This window comes from Mixophyes fleayi, chromosome 2 (assembly GCF_038048845.1).
Source record: "Mixophyes fleayi isolate aMixFle1 chromosome 2, aMixFle1.hap1, whole genome shotgun sequence".
Taxonomy (NCBI): domain Eukaryota; kingdom Metazoa; phylum Chordata; class Amphibia; order Anura; family Limnodynastidae; genus Mixophyes; species Mixophyes fleayi.
Window position 1 is genome coordinate 63922952 of NC_134403.1, and position 25391 is coordinate 63948342.

The following is a 25391-nucleotide window of genomic DNA, read 5'->3' on the forward strand; positions in this document are numbered from 1 at the left end:
CAAATGTAGAACCACTTGAAAACAATTTCGAGCATCTCTGTGATTAATTCCAAAGATTTTGATACTGTCGATTTCTCTCTGCTACTCGGCACTGTCTCAGCTTTAGAAATTAAAGGTACTGCACTCCTATCTCTTGTGTCTCCCATAATACCTCTTTCACCTCACACTGGCCTAGGACCCCTACACCGAGAACACATAGGAGTATATTTATTAAGCAGCGGTTAATAAAACTGATGTTCTAAAAAAAAGATGACACACCGCAGAGAATCACTGTTTAATCATACCCACTGCTTGATAAATATACTGCATGGGGTCTTGGTCAACGTATTAGCTGCCTTTTGGTTCAGTACTCTGAAATCTGTATACTGTTTGCTGGTGATAAGTATATCATCTCAACTGGTATGTGTTCCTGTATCACACAAGTCTCTTCCCTTATGTCCTCTCACTGCTTATAACGCATTATGGATAAATCAGAACATATATATATGCATCTTCTCTTTGCCTTCATTGTATTCTTGTTTAAGTTCATTTTCATTGTATGTATTGTTTACTTTGTGTTTGTTCTATTGATTTATATAACTCATATTTATGTAACTATATTAATTATTATAATATTGTAATATTTATGCATATAGTATGTAATTCTGTGTGCTAGTTGTTGGCCTGGTTGCCTAGTAACACCTTCACACACAATGATCTCAAGGCTGCACAAGGTATTTAAACAGTGTCTGCACACTTATGTCTCCTTTAGAATGGTTACCCTGACACCTGTACCTGCATTGTCACAGTTGACTGCACCTTTTTATTACCTGTGTGATTGTTGTATATAATAAAGACACTCTGTTTTCAAGTACAACTACTCCTCATGGTATTCATACTGGGAACAGTAACAGTGGGACAAAATAAGCCCGCCCACCATCTAACCAAACCCCACCCGCAAATGGACATATTTATACAAAACCCCAACCACTTTTCTATTAAACTCCACCCCTTTTGCGACCATCCTGTTGGGTTGTCCCGCCAATTTCTGAACAGAGTATACAGTGCAGGGCAGCATGACATATGACTATCTATAGAAGCAGTAAATAAAACAATGAAAATAAAGGGAAAATTACCCAAGTACAGTTAAGCAAGAAATATTTCCCACACAAGTTTTACTGATGGATTAGGAATCAAAATGCTGCTTGGGCCTGTAATTAGCTTACCTCCTAACATGACACATTTCCCTGGGCACAGACTGTTCTGCTACGATTTTTCACACTGTTTTCCCATTTAATTAATCAGGGCTGTTTTAAATAATTGATGTTAAAGGTGCTATTAAGTTCAGTTGCATAATTCAGTACGGGTTGATCATTTGGAAAATAGCTGTGAAAACAGGAGCTTGTCACTGTCTCATGAGAGGAGTGGGTCATCTTGGGATTCAATTTGGCTTTGTTTCAAATTGAGACTTGTGTGACTAAGATAGTCAAGCAATATTTTAGGATGCATTTCTCAGAACCTTCATTTAACAAATCAAAGGGATGGTTCAACATTTGGAAGTTATATGAAAATTTGAAGAGATATCAGAATTGCTGAGACCCTTTGTGGCTCCTTTTAAATATATTAATAATAATAATAATAATAATAATAATAATAATAATAATAATAATAATGATAATAATAATAATAATGATGCAGGCATTCTTGTCCTCAGCCCTCGCACAGCATTTCAAATGTCCAGCAAAATGCAGCTGTTAGAGCAAATTTACTCTAGTAAGAAACAAGTAACATTTTATGTGGTAAATGTATCAAGCTGCGAGTTTCTGGCGGGTTTGAAAGGTGGAGATGTTGCCTATAGCAACCAATCAGATTCTAGCTATCCTTTTGTAGAGTGTACTAAATAAATGAGAACCAGAATATAATTGGTTGCCATAGGCAACATCTCTACTTTTCAAACCCGCCAAATAACTTGCAGCTTGATACAGTTACCCCCTTGGCTCTAATAATTTTATTAATAAAGGTACACAAAAGTGGAGTTAGCCCTTAGTCTATCACAGAGACTCAATGGGTAATGTTTGTTAATGCTGATTACTTGTTTCAAGATATTTACTGATGGAAATCAGTTGTCAAATCAATTGGCATTTAAATTTAAATATGGATAACATGTTTTAGTTTCAGCATAACTAGATATCTACAGTTTCTTTAGTTTACATACTACTACTAAAGCTGTAGTTTTACAGACATACTTGGATAGTCAGTTACAGACGAATGTTGGCATGTGCAATTTATACTTTTATCATTTTTCTGTGTGAATATATGTAGAAGATACATTTTAAGGTTTTGTCTTGTTTTTGTAATCTGTGACATGTACTGAAATTCCCATTGTGTCATTTATTATAACTACTTTGCAGTATATATCTATAAGGCTTCCATTTTTTCAATTATTCATATAGAAAGCGTATGACTCACATAAATTGACCTTATTTTCTAACCCATCTAATGGGACTGTTTGAAAATCAAATGTTCTATGCATTTGTGAATTGCTTAAACAATCCGCTGTATAAATGTATTGCATAGCTGTCATCTGTTAAGGCCAGGGACTTCTTGCTTCAAAATTCTCATTATTTTAGTGCTATTTGCTAAAGTGCTGCAAATATTTTAGGCATTTCCCGTTCACTGCCTCCAGTTAAGCTACAAATCTGACCTCCTCCTATACAAGATTATAAATGAGATAAACACAAACATAGCATACTATGCCACCTGCATATTAAGGAAACATGTATGGTACTTGCTGTTTTGTCAAAAACATTTAAGAGATACTAGAGTAATACAGCACCCCGATAAAAACTTTGTGCTCTTACTGGGTGGATTTATCAAACCTTCTGAGAAGGAAAAATTAAGGTGTTGCCCATAGCAACCAATCAGATTTTAGCTATCATTTATAAAGTACATGGCTAGGATCTGATTGGATGATATAGGCAACATCTCCACTTTTAAAATTTAGAAGGTTTGGTAAATCTAACTCATAGGTCCTCAAACATTAAATAAACATATTGGGCCTGAGTCATTAAGGAGAGCAAAGCATAAAAAAGAAGAAACTGTGCACCTGGGCAAAACCATGTTGCAATGGAGGGGGAGGTAAATTTAAAATGTGGGTACAGATTTATAATTGTGATAGGGCATGTCCTAGATCAAATTTACATTTCAGTGTAAAAATAACGCTATCAAGTATTTGTGTGCTAGATGAATAGCGCCAGTATTTATCTTATGTGCAAAATAATAAACTAATGTGCACCCCTTGCATTGTAACATGGTTTGTCCCGGAGAATATTTACCCCTTTCTTTGCCTTACTCTCCTTAATGACTCAGGCCCATTGTATATACCGTAAGAATATATTACAATGTCATTTGTAAGGCTATGAAAATGTTAAACTTTTTCATTCAGTTCTAGCAAAGCAATTTATAAATTACTCACCCTGTGTTCCAGTACCACATGTCAGAACAATGCTGACTCTGATTTGATATTGTTAATAAAATTAATCGCAGTATATAAAACAATGCTGTGTTCTCTACCTATGCATTCATTATCTATAATAACATATATATAACATAACAGGGTGGGAGTATTACAACACAATTATTTTGTTGATTGCAGCTCTGTAGGAAGAATCTCTCTTTTTCATCCACCCATTTTAATTTGTAACTTGATATTCATACCACGGTGCTTTAGCTACAATATGTGCATTGAGATTAGAAATGCATATTTGTTCATTTAAACGTTCCAATCCGCCACAATTGTAAGTGTGTATTTTGTTGTAGAAGAAATGATTTCGCTTTTTATTTTAAAAATCCAATCATTTTCTACAGCCCAAGTAGCGAGGCATAAACATAAACACAATTCTTATAAAGTCATTAACAAAAACAGTCAATATATTACTGAGAAGGGCTGGTAGACTACAGGATACAATCAGCAGAGCTGAAGAACAAAGTGGATTGGTATGTTCCAGTTGGCTAGCTCATTACAACACCGGAGTGTGCAAGTGAATCAAAGGTTAAGAGCGAAGGTCCAGATGTGCAGTTGTCCATGTATGGTTTGTGAGGTCTGGTATTAGGGTAGATAATATTACGCTGCTCTAGACAGGTGACTTTTCAAGAATCGTTAATATATGAAAGATGAAGATCATTCTGAAATATACATAGAAAATATTAGATAAATATACTGTTAAATAATCTACTTAAACGCTAAAATATAACAACATTTCTAGTAGTTTACCAATAATAAAAAGGGCTCCACAACAGAAACATATTTGAAATTCTTAATTTTTCCTAAGTGTGCATTACCGACATCACCTCTTATTTATTAAATGATAATAATAATCTGATAGGAGGACAAGGACTTTGTAAGCTTTAATTAACTAAGGTCACTCGTGTTCTATTGTAGCTTCAAGCTCACAAGATTATTTTACAGCAGAGATCAGCAACCTTTGACTCTTATGCAGGAATTATATATTCCAACAGACCCTGCCAGCCACACCTGTTGGGATGTATAATGCCACAACAAAATGACCAAGCCTTCTTCATATAAGCAACAACTCCCTTGTATGGGAAGACTGTAGAATTTGAAATTCAATTATACCAATTGTTCATACAATTGATTTATAGGTCTGTTTTACCCTGATTCTGCCAATTTATATTTTGAAAACTTCAGCTCAGTGTGTCACATGACTCCTCTGTGTTCCTTGATGGAATGCACGCTGGAATGTATACTTGCACGTACGTTCATATAAAGAATAACTCATCAAATGTTGTAACTTGTTGTGCTTAGTGTATTGGCCACATTGGAGGCATAGAATCGAGTCACAATGAGAAAACGTGGTGGGACGCTAGTGCGATTGTCCGTCTGTGAACTTCTACAGTGAAAGTTTTTTTTAATCAATGTTTGCATATTTAACTTAAGCTTGTAAAATATATCCCATTTTTTGGTGATAGCGCACTATAGGAATTTTTATGCACAGAATGTGTCAACCCCTGTAGGGCCACGTTTGACTGATCCTGCTATTTGGCACATGAATAGGATGGGGTATAATCAGTGCAGTCAGGAGATGACCACACACAAACTGTCAGATATGACCATATTTTCCACCAGTCCTGATTAATATCTGATAAATCTAGGTCAGATGTGGAACAGGAAGCGCAGTGATTTTAAACCAATAAACACAGTGATTTGTGGCCAGATCAGTCTAATTGGTTGTTGCAATCAATGTGTCTGTGGGCAGCTTTAAAAAGGGACATGTAGATAGAAGTAATGGTCTCTTGAGTTCTATTTTATTGGTGCTTGTCCACAGTCTTTACCTATCAACATAAACTTAAACATGCATAGTATAGGACAATAAATTTAAATTGTCTAAAATTAAAATGTGCACAAAATTTGGCAAACTAATAAAAAGTTTAATATAATACTTTGCATAATTTCACAATACACATAAATGCAATTATAACAATGCAAATGTATAGCATAGATTAAAAAGTCACACTGTGAATATCAGGGAAGTTGATATGTTACCATCGCCCTTTACAAACAGCTATATATATATTTACAAACAAACTGTTCACTGACTAATAATAATAATAATAATAATAATAATAAAAGCGTCCACTTTGTGCTGCAAAGGGACTATAAACCTTCTTAAATCCCAGAGTCTCTCATTGCCAAATGTCAGCTACATTGGTCATGTACACGCTCTTATATGCTACAGAACAATTGTAGCATATATGATCCCAGATGATAAAATTACATCCATGAGATAGTAGGCCTCTCATTTGAGAGGTTTTTTTTATATTTTTTCAGTAATAAGCCTTAGCAATATCAATATCAAACAGCCCATTGACATGATCTCTGCTCTCTTGCACTATCCCTAGCAATATCAATATCAGCTAGCCCATTGATATGATCCGTGATCTTTTGTGCTCTCTTGCATAATCCTTAGCAATATCAATATCAATTAGCCCATTGACGTGTTCATGTCTCTCTTGTGCTCTCTTGCATAATCCCTAGCAATAACAATATCAATTAACCCATTAGCATGTTCTGTGCTCTCTTGTGCACTCTTGCATTATCCCTAGCAATATCATTATCAATTAGCCCTTTGACATGTTCTGTGCTCTCTTGCATTATCCCTAGCAATACCAATATCAGCTAGCCCATTTATATGATCCGTGATCTTTTGTGCTCTCTTGCATAATCCTTAGCAATATCAATTAGCCCATTGACATGTTCTAGTCTCTCTTATGCTCTCTTGCATAACCCCTAGCAATAGCAATATCAACTAGCCCATTGGCATGTTCTGTGCTCTCCTGTGCTCTCCTACATAGCAATATCATTATCAATTAGCCCATTGACATGATCTGTGCTCTTTTGTGCTCTCCTGCATAACAGCACAGATGAAATATAATGGAATCTCAAAAACACAAGAGAAAATTCATTGGCACATTGGGTCCTTGTTTGAAATCTAAAGACATTGTCCATTTGTTATTGTAAGTTCTAGCATTGTTGTTACATAGAAAATGACTTATTTACACGGTCAGGACAATCCAGAGAGTGTCTCTTGTGCTGTTCATGCTCCTCACTCCAGTCGGAGTCAGGATCATATGTCCCCATTAATATGGCCAGCCTCTCTGAGGGAGTTCTTGAGTATGGACTGAGCACGTAATTATACATGAAGGAAGCTATGACACCTCCTGCCAATGGCCCAATCCAGAAGACCTGAAAAAATATGCAAAGATTGTTAAGGTTTTTGTTGTGGTCATTTGAAGTAGTAGATTCAACAGGACTAAAGTTTACATGTAGGAATAATTAACAAAAGAGACAATGAGATTAGTCCATTGACAATTCTACTTTTTGCATTGTATATTATAAAAAAAGGGGTCTTTGCAAGAAAATAGGTAGTAAACAGACTGTATCCTTAAACATTTTTGTTGTTTACTTGTGTTTAGCACAAGGGAATATATTAACTTGACATATTTTTATGTGATCTCTATGCAGACTCTGGGGTCGATTCAATTCTGCCGCGAATAATGCGGTGTTAACAGTATTACCGTTAATACGGTAATTTTAACTTGGATTTCATCTCACTGCTCAGGGTGCGAGAAAATCCAGCGTTGAGATTACCGCATTAAGTGTAATTATGCGCAGTTTTACCGTAATAACTGTAATACTGCTAACGCCGCGTTATTCGTGGCAGAATTGAATTGGCCCCTATGAGTAAACTGCGATGGCTCTATCGAGCAAAAAGCCGGCGTTAAAACTAATAACTGTATTTACGTGCACTATTACCATAATAATGGTAATAGCGCGCAGGCCGCGTTACTTTTTTAAGTAACGTGGCTAATTGAATTCCCCCCTAAATGTCTTATTTTTTATTGATTTACATAATAATTTGCAATTCACCTATTTTTTTTAATAAATTGGAGAGTTTGGGGAATTAATTAACAATGTTGATTTTGAGCTATGGCAATTTCTGATAAAATTGCCCTTGATACAGTAGATTTCTGTCTACAGCAACTTTGTTAACATTGTATTTAGGTGCAAAACTTTACTAAATCACAGAAGCCTGTCATACACAGTGTGAGAGATATCCATTTAATCAATTTCTGAAGAATAATACATTTTGTATAATTAATGTTTGAGCAATAGTCTGCAGGGCTCTGCAGACCATTACCATGTAACCGATACTTGACTTCTTGTTCTTCTGCTTTGTTTCACATGTTCTCATGAAGTCTGCACATCTAGCAGTTTCCTGTGAAAACCCCACACCATTGAAACCGCAGCTATTTCTGCCACTGGCTTACGCGACTGAAACAAGAACATCTGCTGATCCTAAATGTCAAACTGCTGTTTTGTTGTGTAACCATACATCTTTTTATGCCATCTTCTGTGTATAAATAAAACTACTCTGACTGGGGGCTGGTCAGAACCAGATCGAGTTTCAGCCTTACAACTGAACTTTGTCTGTCTCTCTATCGATCGATACCCACTTAAGACAGGTGCCAGGGCTCGAGAGAAAGGACCCAATAGAGGCTATCTCTGACAGTTTCAGTGGGGGCTCGTTTGCCGGGATCCCCAATACATCAGACCTCTCGACGCCTTTGGGACCTCTTCTTTGTACACAGACAGACATCAACAAAATCCAGCTGGTGAGTAAAAAGCTTTATTTTTACTCTTTTACAGTGCTGTCTCTGTATAAGGAGGTAGTGTCTTAGTTCGAGGGTACCTCAGTCTGATTGACGGGGATCTCTGAGCTCTGGCAACAGATACTATTAAGGGTATCAAGGTAGATTAAAAGGTTGAATTTTTTGTTTAACAAAATTACTGCATTACATCTATATGATAAATGTCTAATGTGACCACATCTGAAATAGGAGAAGTGAGTGAAATCACTTTAGAAATTGTTACAGTATTGTTTATAATTGTCTTTTTCTGTTGGATTTTATTGAAAGTCGTGAGAAATATTAAAAAAGGCAGAAGTCCTACAAATTTGTTATAAAAATCCTCATTCAAATAAAGGGACCATAAGGTAATTCCTAATGGGAAATAAAGGGTCCATAAAGGGACCATAAGGTAATTCCTAATGGGAAATAAAGGGTCCATAAAGGGACAACAAAGACCCGAAATATATGACGGTCTGAGTCCAATACAGTACGTGTCTAAACGTGGAGGTAAAGACCTCACTAAGGGAATGAGGAAATTATTTAAAGTAGTAGGACTGTCTGAAGAGGGCACATTAAAAGTTGCATTCTGGAAACAGTTTGTGAAAGACAATGAGAAAGTTTTAAAGGAAAAAGGATATTTTAAAAGGTGTCAGATGTGGTGCAAATTGGCAGAACAGTTAGAAGATGATGATATCCCCAGTAATATGTTACAACTGACAAATTTAAGTGATACAGAAGAAGAAACATCAGTGGTGGGGGTCCCTGGTGTTCCAAATAATAATAATAATCCATTTCTACCTCCATATCCACCCTCCCCATCAGGATCCATCTTGTACCCTGATTTAAGACCCCTCTCTAATAACCAATCGGGCTTGAATTTAAGACAAAGACCCACGAAACAGCCCGATTTCTATGGACAATGGGCGTTTCCTCTGGTCACCGGACCACCGCCATATAATCCTAATACTAAACCTTTCAACAATAAAGTCAAAAGTGATCTCCCTTACGGAATCACTTGTAAAAAAATGTTTTAGATGTGTCCCCCCATATTCAGAAGTCTGTCCATTCTGTGGCCGTCCCCAGGAATCCACTGATGAGAAGTGTGATCCCCCACAGTTAACCATGGATATGTTCCCCTTGGGAACTTCCACCACATTAGATAATGCAGACCCCCCTGTAGTAATACGCAGAACTGTCCAACATAGACCATGGACCCCGAGTGAGTCAAGGGATATCTGTGATAAGAGTCCCGATCCCAGAAAACATCCCACCCAGTGTCTTGCCTACTTTAGAAGAATGAATAGAATTTACACTTGTACATGGTCAGACTTGGAAGAATTAGCCAATATTATAATCGGCCCGAGTGGAACTGCAGTCCTTAAAAACTCAGATAATGTAGAATGTCCCGTAGATAATATCTGAATCTGCAACTACCTTTTTAGCCAAAATGAATGTATGGGCAGCTGCAGAACAACGTAAAGTCCGGGTAGGCACTCCCTTAAAGCAAGATAACGAGGAAGACTGCCGTAAGTGGTATGATCGGTGCCTAATCAATCACACGGACGGAGGATTCGGCACTGCTGAACTCCGTGAAGTACAATTACTAAAAAATACCTTTCTCATGGGTCTTAAACAAGAAATGAGAGAATCTCTATTCAGAAACAGACCAGAGGCAGGTAGTATGGACATGGAAGTCCTACTTGATATATTACGGGTAATGGAAGATAGGGAAGAGCAGAAAAAGAAAAAAAAACCTATTTATATTATCCAAACTACCAGTGATAAAAGAGGGGCAAGAGACCCTAGTGGCACAACCCTCGGAGCATGTTTCTTTTGCAAACAGACAGGACACATGAAAAGAGATTGTCCCAAATCCCCATGTATTACTCAATGACATTCCAGCATCATCTACCAGGTTTTCTGTAATTGATTTAGCAAATGCATTTTTCTCTGTACCACTACACCCAGATAGTCAGAAATGCACTGCGTTTACAGTAGATGATGCACAATATTGTTGGACTAGATTGCCCCAGGGAGCGGCCATTTCCCCATCGGCCTTCTCTGAAGCCCTGCATACAGTCCTAACTGCATGGGCACCAGAACATGAAAATACACGTCTAATACAGTATGTAGATGATTTACTGCTCTGTGCAGACACTGAAACAATTTGCTTAAAGGAAACAAAAAGTTTGCTAAAATTTCTAGCACAAGAGAAATGTAAAGTCTCAAAAGAAAAATTTCAGTGTGCTTTACCACAAGTACAATTTTTGGGTCACTGCATATCAGCAGGCGCTAAACACCTGTTGAGTTCTAGAGTAACTGCAATACAAAAGTTCCCGCCTCCCACCACAGTGAGACAGCTACGTGCCTTTTTAGGACTTGCTGGCTACTGCCGGGAGTGGTTAATGAATGCTTCAGAACTCTTAGACCCTCTTTACACTGTAACCAAGGGTAACGCCACAGGCCCAATCACTCTAACAAGTGAACAACTAATAGCCTTTGAAATAATAAAGGAATTGATTGCAAGTGCCCCGGCTCTTGGCCTCCCTAACTATGAACTACCGTTCAATATGTTTTGCCACGAACAAAATGGTCATGCACACGGGGTACTGACACAAGAACATGGGGGTAAACAGAGACCACTAGCATACTACTCTCAAAAGCTAGACCCTGTTATAACAGCAGCTCCCACGTGTATAAAAGCAGTAGCTGCGGCTGCGTTACTGCTACAAAAAGTTGCAGACATAGTGTTGGACCACCCACTCACCATTCAGGTTCCACACTCAGTAATGGAAATACTTAATCAAGCCAGAACAAAACACATTTCTGCAGCCAGACTAACCAAATATGAAGTGGCACTTCTCACACCCTCGAATGTCACACTAAAAAGATGTACAGTTTTAAATCCAGCAACATTGCTCCCAAGTTGCATGGATATAAAAGAGGGGAGTAGCAGTAAGAAAGACGGTGACATCCGCCCGGGCACTAATGACAGTGGCATCTGCCTAAGCACTGATGTAAGCGCAAACAGCGCACACAGTGACAGCGCAGAGAGTGCACAATCTGTGACAGGGCAGGAAATGCAACTCAAAAATTTTCACAGTTTTAATGATCATGACTGCTTAGCCCTAATGGACTTGGAAACCACACCTCCAGGCAATGTAAAAGAAACACCACTAGCAAATCCTGACCTACTACTATTCGTAGACGGGTCCAGGTACTACGAGGAGGGTTCCCCTAAAACGGGGTATGCAGTCACAACTGAAACTGAAATATTGATTCAGCAACCCCTTCCACCCAGCTTTTCAGCACAGCAGGCTGAACTAGAAGCACTAATCAGTGCATGCCAATATGCAGAAGGGAAAACAGCTAATATTTACACAGATTCCAGGTATGCTTTTGGGGTAGCACATGATTATCAAAGCATCTGGAAAAACAGACATTTTATGGCCTCCAATGGGAAACCAATAAAAAATGCAGACATCATTTTGAGATTGTTCACAGCTTTAGAACTGCCTGAAGAAGTGGCAGTCATAAAAATAAAAGCGCACACAAGGGAACAAACCTTAGAGGTAAAAGGAAACAGACTGGCAGACCAAGCTGCTAAGGCAGCAGCAGATTTACCATTGGTCAAACATTATCTACTGACCGCTGCCACTCTCACACTCCCTGTAGACCTAGAGATGCTTAAAATTCTACAGAAACAGGCTACAGAGTCAGAAAAAGAGGAGTGGAAAAAGAGAGGAGCAGAACCTGAAAAGGGATTATGGGGATCAGCAGACAAACACTGTCTTCCCAGAGCCCTTTTTCCCACACTGGCCACACTAGAACATGGCCCCACACATGTCTCAAAAGATGGGATAATTAACTCTGTGTTTAAACACTGGATTGCACCAGGCTTCAGCACTGCTGCCAGTAATCTGGTAAAGGCCTGTGCCATCTGTAACACAAACAATCCTGGTCACACAGTGACCGTACCCCTCAGAGTAACCCCAAAACCTCTCTACCCATTCCAACGTATACAAATAGACTATATACAGTTACCCAAATGTGGGATATATGAATACGTCCTAGTGGTCATTGACCTATTCTCAAACTGGCCAGTAGCTAAAGCCACAGAAAAAAATACAGCAAAGAAACTACTGTCAGAAGTAGTATGCAGATATGGTGTCCCAGAAGTGATAGAATCAGACAGGGGCACCACCTTTACGGGTGAAGTAATGACAACTATCATGTCAGATTTGGGGATCAGTCAGGCATTCCATACCCCCTACCATCCACAGAGTAGTGGCAAGGTGGAAAGGTTAAACGGCACTCTGAAACTTAAGATACAAAAAGTCATGAAAAGCACAGGAATGCCCTGGTTACAGTGCCTCCCCCTTGCCCTATACTCAGTCAGGACGACACCAAACAAAAAACACAGGCTAAGCCCCTATGAGATATTATTTGGGGGGCCGCCAAAAACAGGGTGTTATTTTCCTCAATCTATGGTAAAACACCAAGGTGAACTGACTAATTATGTGAAAGAATTGCAGAAGTCCCTCACTAATACACATTCTCGAGTTTTCTCTTCTATCCCAGATCCAGAGGATTGTGTTGGAACACATGTCTTAGTACCGGGAGACTACGTTGTTGTGAAGAGACACGTCAGGAGGGCTCTGGAACCACGATTTGAAGGACCATACCAAGTCCTGCTGACCACACCCACTTCAGTGAAACTAGAGGGGAAAGATCCTTGGATCCACGCCAGCCACTGTAAAAAGGCCACGGTGGCTCAGGATCAATCATGAAGGGTGTGTTCATTCTGTGTTTTGCAATAACTATAAATGTATGTTTCATTATGGATAGCCAAGATATGCATTTCAATATTGATACTATATGTTGCTTTTAAACTAAGCTTATGTTTTTTCCAATGCTGTTTGAAAAGATGCAAAAAAGATATCAAGATAAAAAGGTCACTTAAGAAACATCTAAAGTCCGATCCAGAAACCCAGGTCCAACTCGCTCTCACTAGACTCTGAATAAGTTACATACTTAAAAAGGTTCTCCCTTATGTTTTATTATTTTCAAGAACCCAGGTGTACATAAACTATAGACCTGGCTGAATGTACATTTACCATCCTCTAAGGGCCTGCTAGGGGTTCCATTGAATTGAATGAAGTAGGTCAGGTGCAGGAATACTTTGTGCACACCAAAAGGATAGGCAGGATAATTATAAAAATGATAAAAGGAGGGGTTTATGTGAGAGATATCCATTTAATCAATTTCTGAAGAATAATACATTTTGTATAATTAATGTTTGAGCAATAGTCTGCAGGGCTCTGCAGACCATTACCATGTAACCGATACTTGACTTCTTGTTCTTCTGCTTTGTTTCACATGTTCTCAAGAAGTCTGCACATCTAGCAGTTTCCTGTGAAAACCCCACACCATTGAAACCGCAGCTATTTCTGCCACTGGCTTGCGCGACTGAAACAAGAACATCTGCTGATCCTAAATGTCAAACTGCTGTTTTGTTGTGTAACCATACATCTTTTTATGCCATCTACTGTGTATAAATAAAACTACTCTGACTGGGGGCTGGTCAGAACCAGATCGAGTTTCAGCCTTACAACTGAACTTTGTCTGTCTCTCTATCGATCGATACCCACTTAAGACAGGTGCCAGGGCTCGAGAGAAAGGACCCAATAGAGGCTATCTCTGACACAGAGTATTTATGTTCTAACTTAGATACATGCTAATTGCCAGATAAATGACAGATACATCTAAAGCTAAAGCCCTGGGCCACTACTCCCTCCTGATTCTCCTCGACCTCTCAGCGGCCTTTGACACCGTTGACCACCCCCTCCTGCTTCACACTCTTCAGTCCATTGGCCTCTCCGGTACCGTCCTCTCCTGGTTCACCTCTTACCTTGCCGACCGTTCCTTCTCTGTTTCCACCTCTGATTCTCTCTCCCCATCTTCCTCCCTTCCAGTCGGGGTCCCTCAGGGCTCTGTCCTTGGACCCTTACTATTCTCACTACACACCTCTTCTCTGGGTGCACTCATCAGCTCCTTCGGCCTCAAGTACCACCTTTATGCTGATGACACTCAACTCTACCTTTCCTCTCCTGATCTCTCTCCCTTCCTTCTCTCCAGGGTATCCGCATGCCTCTCTGCCATCTCCTCCTGGATGTCCTCTAGATTTCTTAAACTCAATCTTGCTAAAACTGAACTCATTGTCTTTCCTCCCTCTCGTACTTCCTTCCCCTCTGACCTCTCTATCAATGTTGACAACTCATCTATCTCCCCTGTTCCCCAACTCCGCTGCCTAGGTGTCATCCTCGACTCCTCTCTCTCCTTTGCCCCTCACATTCACTCTCTCGCCAAATCCTGCCATTTCCAGCTTCGCAACATTGCCCGCATTCGGCCCTTCCTCTCCCAGGATGCCACCAAATCTCTCGTCCACTCTCTGATCATCTCCCGCTTGGACTACTGCAACCTTCTCCTTATCGGCCTCCCCCTCTCTAATCTCGCTCCCCTTAGATCTGTATTTAACGCCGCTGCTAGGCTTATTTTCCTCTCTCGCCGTTCCACCTCTGTCTCCCCACTCTACCAAGCCCTTCACTGGCTCCCCTTCCCCTACAGAATCTTTTTCAAGCTCCTCACTCTGACTTACAAGGCCCTCGCCAACTCCACTGCTCCCTACATCTCTAACCTTTTCTCTATTCACACTCCCTCCCGCCCACTGCGATCGTCCAATGATCGTCGCCTCTCTTCCCCTCTGATTACCTCCTCTCACGCACGTATCCAAGACTTCTCCCGCGCCGCTTCCCTCCATTGGAACAAGCTCCCCCGCTCCATCAGAACTTCCCCTAATCTGTCCTCTTTCAAACGAACATTAAAAACCCACCTTTTCCTTAAAGCCTTCCAGTCTCATGCCTAAACTCCCACCGGTCGGCTACCTCTCTTTCTCATCCCTTCTTCCCTTCTCCCCCTTCCTCGACTCCGTCTCCGTTTCTCCCGTCTCTCCGTCTCATCCATGTGTCTGTCTGTCTTCCCCTCCCTTTAGATTGTTCGCTCCTTTGAGCAGGACTCTCCTACCTCCTGTTTCCATCACTTTTAACTGCGCTCTCCAGCTACTCTGCTCACCTCCTCTCGGTCCCTCTGCCCTCTGTCTCCTCTCGCTTCTCTCCGCTCCCCTCAGTGACTCTCAACCTGTCATCTGTGCCCACCCTCTTGGGCCATAGTTACCTGCCTATACTCACTTTTCCCCTCCCTCCCTCTCTTTCATGCTGTGCCTGAGCCCCCAGTGTTATAGTGCTTACTGTTACTTGTACTGTGCCATTGTTTGTCCCTGTACGGCGCTACGGATACTTTGTGGCGCCCTATAAATAAAAATTAATAATAATAATAATAATAATACATCCTAATTGCCATTTGCTTAGTTATGTGGATATTTTGCACCTAAATGAAATGTTAGTAATGGGTCATCAAGTGTGGACTCTTCATCCTACTATGTAGACTGACAACTTTACAGCAAAAGTTGATCCATAAGAAATATATAATAACTATACCTTCCATGAAAATATATGAGGTATATTTTATCAATATTAAGATACATTTTATAACTGTTGATTGTAGTGTTCCTTTACAATAAAGCCCATATAGAGTTGAAAGTGAAACAACCTTTAATGTACATGTAAATGTGCTTACCCAGTGATTGCGAAAGCTTTTCACTACAACAGCTGGAGAAAAAGACCTAGCAGGATTCATTGAGCAACCAGTGAAGTATATCTAAAATATGTAAAAATAATAATAATGTTAAATAATTATAATACATAATTTGTACAAGGCATACTTTTACATATGTAGCACATAAAATCAAAACTTTTTATCTATTCTATTTCTATCCATGTTTTTATAGATTAAAACTCTAATTAGTTAAATAGTGTTAGAAGACAATTATGACTATCCAGCATCAAAAGACATACAAAATGTAGCTGTAAAATATCCTTGTTGCACTTTGCTATCATTCTCCCTGATGTCTACTTTATATTGTATTCTAATATCATCATCACCATTTATTTATATAGCGTCACTAATTCCGCAGTGCTGTACAGAGAACTCACCACCCATTGGGGCTTACAGTCTAAATTCCATAACACGCACACACACACACAGACTAGGGTCAATTTGTTAGCAGCCAATTAACCTATCACTATGTTTTTGGAGTGTGGGAGGAAACAGGAGCACCTGGAGGAAACCCACGCAAACACGGGGAGAACATACAAACTCCTCACAGATAAGGCCATGGTCGGAAAATGAACTCATGACCCCAGTGCTGCAAGGCAGAAGTGCTAACCACTATGCCACCGTGCTGCCCATATATCTGTCATTTTACCCACTGAAAAGGCTTCTGACAATAATTGACAGCAGAAACGGATGTATGAATTTTATTTCAGAGGAGCGTTTAACACTGCAGTTTTCCTACATAAGTTTGTTATGGGTATCAGATCACTTGTCTGTGCTGTTGGAGTTAGGGGCACTGAGAGAGGGTACAAATTACCTTGGAAGCCCATCAGTGGCAGATTATACTGAGAGCAGATGTGGTGGATGCCTGCAGCCCATCCTAGGGATGTGCAGAACCAGATTATAGTCGTGGAGAAAACAGGGAAAGGTGACTGCAAGGAGAAAGTTCATGGTCTCATCCCTAGGCTGAGAGTAAAACCATGGCTTTTACCAAGGTAGCACGGGCAGTCTGTAGGAGGGGAGAGGAGGCTGCTGGCAACAAAGAAGTTGTGTCATTCCTTCTGCTCTGTGGTGTGTTTGTGGTATAATATGGGAGAAATCTGGGCTGATCAAAAATAATAGGAAAATTCTGGGCCAGGCAAGCACAATCGGAGAATTTCAGGTGGAACAAAAAGGATTTCGAGAATTCCAAGCTGAACAGTAAAGGCCAAATTCCACACCAAAAAATGTACAGAATTCTGAAGCTAAGTCTGGAATAAGGGGAATATTCAATGAAACAGTTTTGAAACCTTTGACAAATCTTAATCTATTAAACTCTTAAAACTGATATATGATTGTGAGTGCTATAAATATAATTATTTGCTCACATAAAGAAATTTATATTTTAAGTTTAGTGTTCCTATAAGGACACCAGACAAAAACAGTACATATACAAATATATATATATATATATATATATATATATATATATATATATATATATATCAATATATATTAAAGAAGAAGTTTGTTTGTTTGTTTACTGGGGAATATCTTTGATACCCCTGCACCAATTGGGATGAAACCAATGCGAGGTAGTCCAGTTGGATCCTGGCCAAGTTTTAGGGGGGGGTATGGTGTACGTTGGGCAGAACTTTGACCCGGGGAGCCTGTTCTGAGCCATCCACTGGATGGATTTGAATGAATACTTCACAGTCTGTTAACATTGGATACCAGAAGACATACTAAGGGGTTGAGATCCCGGTCGGAGCTCCCGTTGATGTACGTTGACCAGAACTTTGACCCGAGGAGCCTGTTCTGAGCCTTCCACTGGAGGGATTTGGATGAATACTTCACAGTCTGGTAACATTGGATCCCACAAGACATATTAAGTGGTTGAGATCCCAGTCGAGCCTCCCGTTGCTGTGCACTGGCCAGAACTTTGACCCAGGGATCCCGTTGTAGGCCTTCCACTGGGTGGATTTGGTTTGTTTGTCTATCCGGCTATGCATTTGGACACCCCTGCACCAATTAGGATAAAACCAATGCAAGGTGGTCCAGTTGGATCTTGGCCAAATTTTAGGGGGGTAAGAGTGCTGGTCAGACCTCTCGTTAGTGTACTCTGGTCCGAACGTTGACCAAGGGAGCCTGTTCTGGGCCTTTCACTGGATGGATTTGGATGATATTTAATATAAAAACAAAAATGTTACTGGGCAGCCACTTCATGGGTGAGTTGAAAGAGCTGCTAAACTGCTTATTACTTTTAGAATATTGATATTTACATCCAACTCATTGGTAAGTTAATAACTTGTAGATTTAAACCCGGGCAATGCCGGATACTTTAAATAGTACTTTTTAAAGCAAGAATTGTCCCCTATGTTAGGCTGAGGTTACGAGATTATATAGATTATGTGGCCACTATTACACTGTGATCTATAGGTGATATTTAATTTTACACTGGTCAAGTAATATTGCAACATATTCAGAATACCTTCTATCCTTTTCTGGTTTGTTTCTTATAACATATAGTACAAATAAATTCTGGCTATATATTTGTTGCATTTTCCCTTTAATTTTTAAAATCAATCATATATTATGTAGTAGATATATATATATATATATATATATATATATATATATATATATAAAATCAGATTTATTCCAAGATCATATTTCAGGATATCCCAGATTCTCTACATCCCAGTTATATCTGAAACAATTTACTGGTCAGTAATAGGTGTGATTCGATAAGATAGCCCAAGATACGCTAACATCAATTTGGGATCCCACTATTTACACGCTATAGATGGATCCTGGATGTCCTCGCGCTTTCTCAAAATTAACATCTCTAAAACTGAAATAATTGTCTTTCCTCCCCCCAGGCTCCCCTTCCACCATGACCTCTCTATCACTGTCAACAACACCTCCATTTCCTCTGTCACCCAACTTCACTGCCTGGGCGTTACCTTCGACTCCTCTCTCTCCTTTACCCCCCACATTCAATCTCTTGCCCAAGCCTGTCGCTTTCAACTTCGCAACATTGCCCGCATCCGACCTTTCCTCTCTCAGGATGCAACCAAAACCATCATTCACGCTCTCATTATCTCACGCCTCGACTACTGCAACCTCCTTCTCACCGGCCTCCCCCTCTCCTACCTCGCCCCCCTCCGTTCTATTCTGAACGCGGCTGCCAGACTCATCTTCCTCTCTCGCCGCTCCTCCTCCGCTTCCCCTCTCGGCCTTGCCCTACACTGGCTCCCCATCCCCTACAGAATCATCTTAAAACTCCTGACCACCACATAGAAGGCACTCTCCCAGTCTACTGCCCCCTACATCTCCAACCTCCTCTCCATTCACACTCCTGCCCGCTCCCTGCGCTCGGCCAATGACCGTTGCCTCTCCTCCACTCTGATCACCTCTTCCCACTCCATAATCCAAGACTTCACCCGAGCAGCCCCCCCTTCACTGGATTGACCTCCCTCGCTCCGTCCGTCTCTCTCCCACTCTAAGCTCCTTCAAACGGGCACTAAAAACCCACCTGTTCCTCAAAGCCTACCATCCTTCCTCCTAACCCGCTCTCCCCTCCCTCCTCCCGTCCCCTCTTCTCTCCTTTACATCAACTGGCCCCCTTTGTACCTGAGTTTTGTTCACCCTCCCTTAGGATGTAAGCTCATTTGAGCAGGGCCCTCTTCCCTCCTGTGTCCTTACCTACTCTTCTGCTCCGTCTTTTCTGCATTAGCCTGCTTGGAGCTTCCGAAGTTTTGGTATTTTTGTTTACTGCTCAGTAATATTTTACCCTGTACTGTCTATTGTTTGTGCATTGTACGGCGCTGCGGAACTCTTGTGGCGCCTAACAAATAAAGGATAATAATAATATAGAGGCTAGTAGCTGGACCAGACCATAGGATGGTGTGCAAGATAAAATGTACTTTTTTTTGTACAAGAAAATGAATACATTTTGTACTTACCCCTACGAGATGTCCCAACGTGACAGAAAGTCCAATGGATAAAGCTGGAGAACCTACTTGATCAGCTCGACGATTATCGGTGGATGCAAAAATGCACAAAACCAGTTGGAAGGTAAGAATCATCTCCACAACGAAACCCAGGCCTGGAGTTGTGTTGTTACTGAGCTATAAAATAATATATGTTTAGTGGATCTAAGGCAATAAATTGAATGCAAGCCTTACACTTAGTAATACCAATTTGCATTGGATAAAATAGCATTTTAAAAAACAATTCACATGTATTTTTCTATGTGCTTCATCTGTAAAAAATCTCACTAAATATTAATGAAGCTTCTCTGTTTAAAGTATCTATTTAAACTGTAGGACAGTTTCTGCTCTAAGACCTTGTTCCCAGAGTTAGGATACCGCTTTTAAAATCAAGTTTGTTTTGTAGACATTTTATTAAATTTATTAAGTTTAACAAAAAGAACAGCAGTGCACACACTCACCTGATTGCACAACTGTGAGCATGCGATATATAAAGCAATGGAAAGTTATATACAGCAATTAAACGTTCCTGATCCTGCCTCTCCCTGCCTCTCCTCCATTACCTCTGCAGCAATATATATTATATACATCAATGGAAAGTTAGATACAGCAATTAAAAGTTCCTGAACCTGCCTCTCCCTGCCTCTCCTCCATTAACTCTGCAACCAAATGCCTAGTGAGTTGTGGCTGACTCCAATATTACACCTAAATATTAATTTACATTTTCATTATAATACTGTGGCTAATTAGGGAAAGTTAATAAAAAATGCTAAACATACTTTAACTTTCAAAATCATAACAGCAAAGAGCATAAGAACCAACTGGCCCCATAGCACTAACTGTGCCTGTACATGAAGGTGAATTATTAGGTGTTATAAAGCCCCTTCTGTTAGAAAATCTCTATACAGGTCTGAAGATTTATCTATTATTATTATTATCATCATTATTTGTAACTACTTGTTTAATCATTTGTGGTGTATATCCTGTGTATCTTGTCTTTATAACACATGGAAACTGCTTGATTGCACAAAAACAGCAAGCTTTCTAAAATAAAATACAATGTTTTTTTCCAGTTTTCAAGGCTAGTTGAAAATAAAATTTAAATTGTTTATACTATGTATTAATTTATGTATGCATTAACTGAAAACTGCAAATAAAAAGCAAACTTAAAGTTTGCAACTTGGAAGGGTAAATATATCGGTCTGGAGAATAGAATGTAAACCTGTCTATCAGAATTAGCAGGACATCTAAAAAAAGGAAATTATTGCACATCTTCATTTTTTTTAAATACAATTATCCACAATGACTTTCACTACTAATATTACTAATATTTATATTGCTGCAAAAAGACCAGACTATGAGCACTGGTACTTGGATCACTTTTGGGGGAGGGGTTTGAATAAAATTTTTTTTTATATATATATATATATATATATATATATTTTTAAAATATGTTTTAAATCTTCAAAAGACCATGCTGATAAGAGAAATTGTATCCTAACCTGGGCAAACCTATACAGTCCTATAGACAGCATGTACAGTATTTTGGAATGTTCACATTTCTAATCATGCATTTCAGTAATAAGACCAGTAATGCACAGCAAAAAAGCTACTATACAGCAGTATTAAAGTTTAGTGTATAACATCTATGGAAATGGTGCTGTAAAATGTGGTAAGCTATTGAAAGTGTCCTATTGAAATGGATGAGAGAATGAGGGTAGAGAGCATGAAAAGTATAAAATCTAAGTGTAAAATCGAGCGATGTAAAATAATGATTGACATGGATATGTAGATAGTTGAGAGATATGAGACAGACAGATAGATAGATAGATAGATAGCACGGTGGCTTAGTGGTTAGCACTTCTGTCTCACAGCACTGGGGTCATGAGTTTGATTCCCGGCCATGGCCTCATCTGTGTGGAGTTTGTATGTTCTCCCCGTGATTGCGTGGGTTTCCTCCGTGAGCTCTGGTTTCCTCCCACACTCCAAAAACACAGTGATAGGTTAATTAGCTGCAATTAAATTGCCCTTAGTCTCTCTCGATCTGTGTGTGTGTATGTTAGGGAATTTAGATTGTAAGCTCCAATGGGGCAGGGACTGATGTGAATGAGTTCTCTGTACAGCGCTGTGGAAATAGTGGCGCTATATAAATAAATAAATAGATGATGATAGATAGATAGATACATTAATTGTACTAGTGTTCAATTAAAGTACACATAATTCGTATATATAAAAAAATGATTACATTTCATTAGCTATTAAAAAAAGGAAAGAGAGGAGTTATATCACAAAAGGACTAATTTAACAAATTAGACAGATGTGATGAAGAAAACATTTACACTAGTATTGTGTTAATTTATTGATATGTGTTATCAAAAGATTAACTGAACTAGAAACAAATTATAACTTTTATCTCAATTGTAATTATCACTGGAAAAAATAAAATGTATAGAAATTTGTGAGTCATATCTCAAATCTTTAAATTGTTCTAAAGGGACAAGCAGTCAGAAATATGATGTTCCCTATAAAATCTGAGCAAATAATATTGAGAAAATACAATAATACAACAAATTGCTATAAAAACTTCTGGGAGATCATTGAGTGATAAAACCCAGGAAAACTGATAAGATTACTTACTTTATTGCTCTTAAAAATGACCAAACACAAGGAAATGATACCTTTTTATCAGCACAACCTTTGGATTGATTTGTAATTATGCTTAAAAACATTGCCTTGTTATTAGTAATATGAATGAATATCTATGACATATACTAAATTATTTTGAAGCAATATTGCGACAGCCAGTTGATTATAAGGGATATATTTGTAAATAACTAATATCACCCAAGTGTATACTTCTGCCTTAAATCCTTTAAAAACATATATAACGATCAGTTTGTCCTGTGGAGGTTTCATGAATTGGCACAAACAGTATATTTGCTTCCATGATCCTTAATGAAGGTTTATATGGCTGTCCCCTTACAAATAGGTTACCCCACAATAATGGGCTACAACACTATCCCTAAAATTTAAGTTGCTCTATATAAAATAACTACTGAGGACAGCCATATAAAAATATTAAAATTGTTCAGGAAATGACCCCATGTAGAGATTTTTTAGATAAAGGTTATAACTTTGTGTAAGTGTACTTTCACACTAGTCTGTTTTTCTGCAAGTCTATAAAGAGATACCAGAGGAAACCTCTTGAAGCCTAACAATGAATAATAGCCTGCAACTGGCTAATGTACACTGCATACACAATGAAAACATATTGAGTTTTCTCAGGGTAAGGGAATGCTTACATATATATTTATGAATGCTAAACTGTGAATTTGCATATTGTAGCACAGGGTTAGTTTGTATTTTAGGTTCAGCGGCTCTTTAATTTTTATGCAACTGTCCCTCGGTTTATATTTAAGTGTATTTACATAAAGGTCTAAATAGCTTGATTCTCATTTAAAACAACAAATTAGTACTTTATATCTGGTACTGTAGGACATATTTGGTTGACTTGATAAACAACATACTTACAGTATTGATAGCAAGGTTTCCTCGGACTGCCGGTGGGACCACACCATACAGAATTCCAGCACCAGCCAATCCTCCTAAAAGCTGGGCAATGATGTAAAAAGCACATCTCCATATGGAGATGTGAGATCCAACAAAGAAGGCAAAGGTGACTGCAGGGTTGACATGTGCTCCACTAATGTGACCTATTGTCTGGACAACTGTACCTATCGCCAAACCGAAGGCCAATGAGATCTGAAGGACTGTTGGGAGAGCAGCCGGCCATCGTAGAGCAGAGCCCAGTCCAAAAAACACAAAGATCAGCGTAGCCAGGAATTCGGCAAAAACTGCCCTGTAGAAGGCCCACGAACACAGTTCTCTCCTCATTGTGAAGTTGGGAACACAATTTAATTTTTCATATCCTTACAGCAGTCTAAATTTGCAGGTTGATTGGCAGCTTATATAATGTCTGCGAGGTGTACAAGTGACAAGTTGAACAAGAGGTGGAGAAGGCTATTGGTTCCTCCCCATGTTCTTCATGTTAAAAAAAAAAGTTAAGCCGAACATAATGTAAACCTCCCTCTGTGTCACCTGGAAACGATTCACATTTTTCTCATGTATGACGCATAATTAAATAGATTTATATAACATCTAAGATTGAAACTAAACTCTTATCTATTTCATAAACTCCCATTGTCTTGCTTGTAGCCTGTAACTATCCACTAGAGATTTCTCAATCATCTTATTTCTTGCTTGGCAGTCTTTGTGCCAGCAGCTTGTCCTCTTACACTAAATACAAAACTGGCAAAATGTCTTAATCTCACCAATGCCAGCTGTAGATGTGAGTCGTGTAAATAATTACTAAATATGCTGCGGCGTACATTAATTACATGCTTGGAGAAAGACAACTTCCCTTCTGAGAAAAAGGAGCTAGCAGTGAATGTAACATGTTTAATGGGTGAATACTTCATGTGTAATAGCTCATGTGAATATATATGTCAATTAATACAGTAATATCGCCTTCAGCAATGTATAACTCAACACTATGTACTGCGTGCTATTTGATTTGAAAGATTTTTGCACAAGTTGTATTTTCAATTACGCACGTGTCTTCAAAGAGGAAGGTTGCCATGTGTTGTTTGTATGTCTTATAACATGTTGGCATTTCGTACTATACAGCAAACGTGTCTATAGATGGCCTGCAGGTGCCTGTAATCTCTCCAACTGAAGAAACATTGTGGTAAAAAAAAATTACTTACGCACACATCTCAAAATTCATCCAACTTAAAAACTGTAGCGTTTGTGCTAGTCATATGTCAGAAGTGATAAGTGAGTATACTTCAGACATGAGCGGGCTCGGATTATCGCAATCCGAGCCCACCCAAACAGTGCGGATCTGAAGGCGATCCGAGCACTGTTCGGGTATTTCTGGCGGGGAGAAACACTAAAAGTGAGGCTCTGACTCCAAATCCCGCCGTCGGATCTCGCGAGACTCGGATTGTATAAATTCCCTGCTTGCCGCCGCCATCTTCGGTCGGGAATTGATCAGGGAAGCGGGAGGTTGGGTTTTTTAGTGGTGCTGTGTCCTGTCACTCTGTCCTGCTGAGTCCAGTGGTGCTTTGTCCTGTGCTCTGTCCTGCTGAGTCCAGTGGTGCTTTGTCCTGTGCTCTGTCCTGCTGAGTCCAGTGGTGCTTTGTCCAGTGCTCTGTCCTGCTGAGTCCAGTGGTGCTGTGTCCTGTGCTCTGTCCTGCTGAGTCCAGTGGTGCTGTGTCCTGTGCTCTGTCCTGCTAAGTCCATTGTTATAAAAAAATTATAAAAAAATTATAATTTTTTTTATAAAAGAATTATAAAAAAAGTCAAAAAAAATTTCTACTGCAATATCTAACTACATTCACTGTTCCTGCAGTAAAAAGGAATTTCTACTGCAATATTAAACTACGTTCACTGTTCCTGCAGTCCAGAAATATTACTACTGCAATATTAAACTACGTT

The 25391-nt window shown here is 39.3% G+C and overlaps 1 protein-coding gene across 1 annotated transcript; it reads right to left on the reverse strand.

The window, feature by feature from the left end:
- Positions 1-2350: 2350 nt before the first annotated feature.
- LOC142141046 (aquaporin-5-like) lies at positions 2351-23886 on the reverse strand. Its single transcript, XM_075199131.1, has 5 exons — positions 23424-23886; positions 19866-20030; positions 15883-15963; positions 6557-6742; positions 2351-4164 (listed from the first exon to the last, which is right to left on the reverse strand). The coding sequence occupies exons 1-5, from the start codon at positions 23784-23786 to the stop codon at positions 4129-4131; spliced, it is 831 nt and encodes a 276-aa protein (XP_075055232.1). The 5' UTR covers positions 23787-23886; the 3' UTR covers positions 2351-4128.
- Positions 23887-25391: the final 1505 nt, after the last annotated feature.